The sequence below is a fragment of the Abramis brama genome (assembly GCF_963993115.1).
Source record: "Abramis brama genome assembly, chromosome: 1".
NCBI lineage: Eukaryota > Metazoa > Chordata > Actinopteri > Cypriniformes > Leuciscidae > Abramis > Abramis brama.
Genome location: NC_139963.1, coordinates 36,799,097 through 36,805,812, shown reverse-complemented (window position 1 = coordinate 36,805,812; position 6,716 = coordinate 36,799,097). Strand labels below are relative to the sequence as shown.

The 6,716-nt window shown below is 35.2% G+C and overlaps 2 protein-coding genes across 4 annotated transcripts; one reads left to right on the top strand and one right to left on the bottom strand.

The window, feature by feature from the left end:
- Nucleotides 1-382: 382 nt before the first annotated feature.
- mrm2 (mitochondrial rRNA methyltransferase 2) lies at nt 383-2,752 on the bottom strand. The gene is made up of 2 exons (XM_084134393.1): nt 2,157-2,752; nt 383-875 (listed from the first exon to the last, which is right to left on the bottom strand). The coding sequence occupies exons 1-2, from the start codon at nt 2,455-2,457 to the stop codon at nt 451-453; spliced, it is 726 nt and encodes a 241-aa protein (XP_083990519.1). The 5' UTR covers nt 2,458-2,752; the 3' UTR covers nt 383-450.
- On the top strand, nt 2,172-6,594 carry nudt1 (nudix (nucleoside diphosphate linked moiety X)-type motif 1). Of its 3 annotated transcripts, XM_084134405.1 has the most exons (5): nt 3,153-3,288; nt 3,392-3,446; nt 3,600-3,758; nt 5,831-5,976; nt 6,078-6,594. In XM_084134405.1, exons 3-5 carry the CDS (start codon nt 3,604-3,606, stop codon nt 6,248-6,250), a joined length of 474 nt encoding a protein of 157 aa, XP_083990531.1. In that variant the 5' UTR covers nt 3,153-3,288; nt 3,392-3,446; nt 3,600-3,603; the 3' UTR covers nt 6,251-6,594. The 3 variants fall into 3 exon arrangements, with proteins under 3 accessions (XP_083990532.1, XP_083990533.1, XP_083990531.1); XM_084134406.1 differs by lacking the exons at nt 3,153-3,288; nt 3,392-3,446 and adding an exon at nt 2,172-2,310; XM_084134407.1 differs by lacking the exon at nt 3,392-3,446 and having other exon boundaries at nt 3,129-3,288.
- The last annotated feature ends 122 nt before the right edge of the window (nt 6,595-6,716 follow it).

Here is a 6,716-nt window from a genome sequence, read left to right as displayed (position 1 = left end):
ACAACTTTATACAAATGCTTCACGGATGGCCATTTGAGAACCACTGATCTAATCCAATAAATAATATATGTTGCATGTGCTTTCGTAAGGATATAATTACTAATAGGAGGAAACTATACACTATTATAGTGTAAAATATACTATAAATATGAAATTACTCACTGAAAAGCATTTTAGATGCATGCCAATCATGTCTTTATAAAATTATTTAAAAGAATGACTTTAACAATGCTATATGCCTTACTGATAAACTGAAAATAATATGCAAATCTGACTTCATTTTTATTCTGCTATAGCACTTTTTTATGTTCAGGACACGTATTAGGTTTCTAGTTTCTAATGCACTGATCTGGTTGTAGGCAAGCAATACAAACCCAACTACTTTCTTTTATTAAATAGATATTTATTTATATTTCATATATTACAATGAAAACTGAAAAAGACTTCATCCTATCTCATTTTAAACATCCTCGCCAGGAAGAAAAGCTCTGCTGACTCCTTCCTGCTTGCTCTTGGCTTTACGGTTCTTACATCTTGAAACATAGAGGAAAGTCTCTGCTGGAGCTTATGGGCCAGAGCTCCATCCCAGTATTTACAAATCAAAGAGCCCCCGGGACGCAAAACCTTGTCAGCTAAGTCCAGCGCTGATAGACACATGGTGACCAGTCTTTCATGATCCAGTTCCCTGAGCCCACTGGCATTGGGGGCCATGTCACTGAGGATGACATCTGCTCGAGCTTCAGGGAGGAGCCTCTCCAGCGCCACGTGAGTTAAAGGAGCAGTGATGTCGTGATTGGACAGAAACTGAGCTCCATCCAAAGGGGCGATGCGTAACATGTCTATTCCTACTACGCTTCCTTTTGGAAGATCTGCACCTGGAATGAACAAAGGTATGGTGTTTAGGCTATATCAGCTTTGAAAAAAGAATGTAATAAACATTTAATGGCCTGTTCACACCAAGAACGATAGCTATAAAGATAACAATAACTATATTTGCATCCACACCAGCAGACAAAATGTAACATGGATTCTGATTGGCAGCCAATGTTTTTTATCGTTCAGCCTGAAAAAAATAAATAAAAATTGTTCTGAAAGTGATTCCAACAATATTGTTTCTCTGTGTTGTTATCGGTGTAGTTGTGGTGTGGACTGCACTAATCTTTTATACTTAAAACGATTTTTAGAACCTTATTTTTACCCATATTTATACACTACTGTCCAAACGTTTGGACTTTTTTTAATTAAATATTATTTGAAATGATATATCAAAATACATTAACAACAGTAATATTGAGAAATAGTATAACAACTGTTTTCTATTTTAATATATTTTAAAACAATTTATTCCTGTGATGTTAAAGCTGAATTTTCAGCATCATTGCTCCAGTCTTCAGTGTCACATGATCCTTCAGAAATCATTCTAATATGCTGATTTATTATCGATATTGGAAACAGTTGTGCTGCATAATATTTGTTATAACATGTGCTGTGATACTTTTTTCAGGATTCTTAGTTGAATAAAAAGTCTAAAAAGAACAGCATTTATATAAAATAGAAATCTTTTGTAACAATATACACTACCATTCAAAAGTTTGGGGTAAGTATTTTTTTCCTTTTTTGAAATGTTGTAAATTGATCAAAAGTAAAGACTAATTAGAAAAGATTTCTATTTTGAATAAATGCTGTTCTTTTTAACTTTTTATTCATCAATAAATCATGGAAAAAAATATCACAGGTTCCCAAAAAATATTAAGCAGCACAACTGTTTCCAACATTGATCATAACTGAGTATCAAATCAGCATATTATTATGATTTCTGAAGGATCATGTGACACTTAAGACTGGAGTAATGGCTGATGAAAATTCAGCTTTGAATCTTTTTAAATTGCAATATTATTTCGCAATATTATTTCACAATATTACTGTCTCTCCCTCTCCTCTTTTGTTGAAACCATTCAGGATTTAAGCTGATTTATTTGAAATATATTTTTGTAAAAAAAAAAAAAAAAAAGGTAAAAACTTATTTATTTGTTTTACTTACTTCACCTAACTAATTAGGCACTATTATTTGCCCCACAAGATGGCATGCATAGACATATGATGTGATATTATATTAGTGATTCATTCATTTCAATTCAATTCAGCAACTCACTTACTTTCTGCTGTTGAATTGACTCTTTGGACGGCAACTTGACTCCACGCACCAGGCGCAGCACCACAATCTATGACGCTTAAACCAGGTTTCAGAAGTCTGTATTTGTCATCTATCTCGATCAGTTTAAAGGCGCTTCTACAGCGGTAATTCTGCAGGTGAGCAGCTTTAACGAAAGGGTCATTTAGCTGCCGCACCAGCCATCTCTGATCAGCAGCACTTTTCCCCTTCATGTGCAGAGGCGTCTTCTTTAGAGAGACCGCTGACACGTGAATGCACGACCTTTGTATACATTTCCACATCATTTACAAAGAAGTGTAGAGGAAATTAATGAAGAAGTACAAGAAAACAAGAAGACACGTGTGTCTGGTGTCCGCATGATGTCAAAGATGCGCGAACATTGCGCAGAACTTTTCACATCGAGTTATACATTATTGTACTTTATTTGTCTTTACGATAACGTGTTAACCATTTAGATTAAATGCACTAACCTATATATCAGATACTCTCACGGTTTTAGATGGCCATCCTTGAATTTATTTCTGTCTAATATTTTTTTCAGTCGAGAATATTTGACTGTTGCACACTACGATGTCCGATTCGTGAAGGACTCGTTCTTTTGAGTCGGATCTTTTCAATGAACTTAATGTGACGGAATGAGTAAATAATAGCCTTTACTAGTCGCATAGCAGAATTGTTACTAAATAAAACGTATTTGATATATTTTGCAAAAACATTAAAAAAAGGGTTAATTGATTTTAGGTGGTTTACATGTTTTTAAGTTCGTTTAGTTCTGTTCGAAAGAACCGATTCACAGAAACGAGTCGGATTTCCGACCGAGAACATTTCATTGTTGCACTCTCGATTACAAATCTTAGGTAGGCGGAGTTTATATATTTTGCAGATCTGTAAATCATCTTTTGAACAAACCTGTATGTGGACGTCAGTCACTATGATGACCAAATTCACTGTTGTCAATCTGAAGCCTCCATGTGATCGCGAGCAACACGCGGGAAACAAGCTCGACCGACTCATTAAACTCTAATATATCCGTAATCACGCATCTGTCTTAAATATATATGTTATTATTTTTTATATGTTAATTTTTTTTGTCAATACTGATTTCGTTGAACAAAGTAAGTCAATTATTTGGGTAGAAGCAACTTAAGAAACTGTACTGTACTGATTTATATTAATCATCTACCCTATAAATTACCATTTGTCGCTTGTTGTTTATAGACTCTTAAGAAAAGCTAATCATCTTTTGAATGCTGCAGTGCTAGTGTAAATAAAAGTAAGAACTTGATCTGTATAATGAAATATATTATTTAAAATACAAAACCTCTATATTGCAGGAAGCAACTGCTAAACGACATAACATTATAATGATATAACTTGGCCCATATATAAAGACATTGTATTACAGCATGTTGTATTATATGTACAGGGTGATGATGCTGAGCTCTAAACTGCTGACCCTGGTGCTGGTAGTGCAGCCCGGCCGGGTGTTATTGGGCATGAAGAAGAGAGGCTTTGGAGCGGGCAAATGGAATGGGTTTGGAGGGAAAGTCCAGACAGGAGAGACCATAGAGCAGGCTGCCCGACGGTGAGTCCAACCAGAGAATGTCTGATAAGGGGAGAAGTTCCACTCTCAGTAAACTTCTGGCTTCTGAACTGTTTGTAGTTCCACTCTGGTTCCATATGAGGGCGCTCACAGGACGAGTGCAGAATGAATGGAGGTCTATGGCGCTATACCCCTCAAAATCCACTTTTCTCAGGATATAATTTTTGGTCTAGTAATTTGAATGTTGTATTCGAAAGGAGATGCAAAGAAATTACACATTGCTGGGTGTTAGATTTTTTAGAGTCACTTATTTGCTTTAAAAAGTCTTTTAAAATGTCAATGACGTCATACACATTGTACGACCAGAGATACTGCTTTACGGCAATCCTTCAGTCACTTTGGTGGTTGCGCGCTCTGCACTTTCTTTTCTCTCGAGGCATCGACAACACAGCTGACACAGGTAAATACATGTGCTAGAAGAGTTTTTGTTTTGTTTGTTTCTGGTCCCGCTTCGGATGCCATGATGCCATCAAGCGGTATCTCTGGTCGTAATCAGTCCTTCACTGACCAATCAGTGTTCATTAGCAGAATGCTAGCGTGTTATGGGCAACAACAACTCAACCTGTAAGAAATCGAAAGGACATAAGTACTCGTTCATTCAACTTCCGACCTATAACCCATGTTGAACTTGCAAAACCTACAATCAAATCTGAGATTTCTCAACGGCAATCGGGTGAAAGAGACAAATTTAGCCGTCTAGCCCTAGACTCCCATTCATTTTGCGCTCAAAATGCCCCCAGTGGAACTCTGGTGGAACTACAACCAAAATTCGGTACAATAGGACTTAATAGGGAGTGTACAGGCTCTCCGTAGACGGGCTCTGGTCCAACACACAGTCACTGATGTGTTCTTCTGCAGCAATGACACACAACAGTTCAGTATCCTTGATATGCTATTGTGGATTTTGTTAACATTTTTAATTAGAATTAAATTTTTGTTTTCATTCTCATTTAGTTTGTGTTAAAGTTTGAGTATAGTGTTTGTGTCGTTTTTTATTAGGTGTTTTTATTCTTCTTCTTTTTTTCTTTTTTTTTAAATGTCTATATAGTTATTTATTAATAAATTTAGTCCTTAAGTTTAAACTAAACAAAAATGAGAAATGTTGCTTTGGTAACTAGCTGAAATAAAATAAATTTGAGTTTTTATATTTAATTTTATTTAATGTTTATTTTATTTCAAGTAATGAAAATTATTTTTATTTTTATTTTTATAATTTGTTAACAATAATAACACTGGTTAATATAACGTGACCAGAATTCTGAAATGGGACCCGTGGAGTGGACATTTCCTAGTTCACTGGTTAAAATATTAAGATCTAATTTTTGTTTTTTAATTGTTGTGGGTTCCATAATACTGTTGTTATAATCAGTGTTGGGGAAAGTGACTTTTTATGGAAAGGAACTTGTTACATTACTTTTGCGTTACTTTTTCTCACCTGGGCTGAGCTAATAAAAAAATATATATATTTTAATAAGACCAAAACGCAGGAGAAGAAAGTTAACACTCTAACATCAGCAATAAAAACAAACGAAAAAGAAACACAAATGTGATGTTTATCTAAAATCATATTTGCTTACAAAAAAGGTTTAATTGGATCATCGAAGGTTAACAGCAAAAACATTGGTTTAAAAAAGTGAGAATAAATGCATAAAGTAAAAAAAATTGCAGTGTATTTGTTATAAAGTTGGACATTTCCGGGAACTGGACACCAAAAATGGTCACCCATTAATATAATTGCGTTACAGTTCCAACACTGAGTAATAGCAGAGTGTTTTTCAGGTGTAAAAGCATTAAGAATGGTCGTCTTTCTGGTACCAAGAGACTGAAAGTGAAACATACTTTAGAAAAGCCATACTTTTCCCTCCAGTGTCGGTTTTTTCACTTCCTTGAAGCTACACATCAAAGTTAAACAGTTTGAACCTTGTGACGCTGCGAATGATTGATATTATTTACTTCTCTGTTGAACTTAACAATGGTGTCCGCGATTGGTCATGTTCAATCTTCCCTGCTTTTATTGCTTTCCAACTGAAACAAAATGCCATTTAATTTGACAGGGAGCTGCTAGAGGAAAGTGGCCTCACTGTTGACACCCTTCTCAAGATTGGAAATATCAAATTTGAGTTTATTGGGGAAACAGAACTGCTCGATGTCCACATTTTCAGAGCTGACACCTATAAAGGAGAGCCAACCGAATCAGACGGTAATACAGCTCCACATCACTTTATGATCCAGTTTGTGAGACACATACTGAGACAGAAGGTCTAATAACGTGCCACTGAAGCGGTTTGTTTTGTCTTTCAGAGATGAGGCCACAGTGGTTTGACACAGACAAAATACCTTTCAGCCAGATGTGGGCAGATGATGTCCTGTGGTTCCCACTGATGCTTCAGAAAAAGAAGTTCTTGGGATATTTTAAATTCCACGGTCATGATGTGATAGTGGAGCATAAACTGGAGGAGGTGGACGACGTTTGATTGGGGTTTTAATACCATTGATGGACATTGTCACTGTATCAGTGGAAATTATCCAGCAAAATCTGATGTTCACACTACTGAGTACATGACTCCATGGAGCACGACATGCATAAGAAAATAACATTATCCATTAGTTTGATGTTTCATTTATATTTTGGTTGAGTCCTCAAATGCATCATGATCTGTATTCTGATTTTTTGTTTTTACCTGTTTCTTTGTTCCATTCTTACAACTGATTTTCCATCAGTAGTGTACATAAAGTTCATCTCCAACTACCTGTCCTCTAAAAAACAAGTTTAATCAGAAGAAAACAGAAGTTTAACTTCATTAAATATTCTGACGTACATGTTTGTGAATTCTTCAATGATTTCAAATTATATATATAAAAGTATGACATATATATATATATATATATATATGTCATACTTTTATATCTAGAAGAAGAAAAAAAAAACTCTGCATAGTA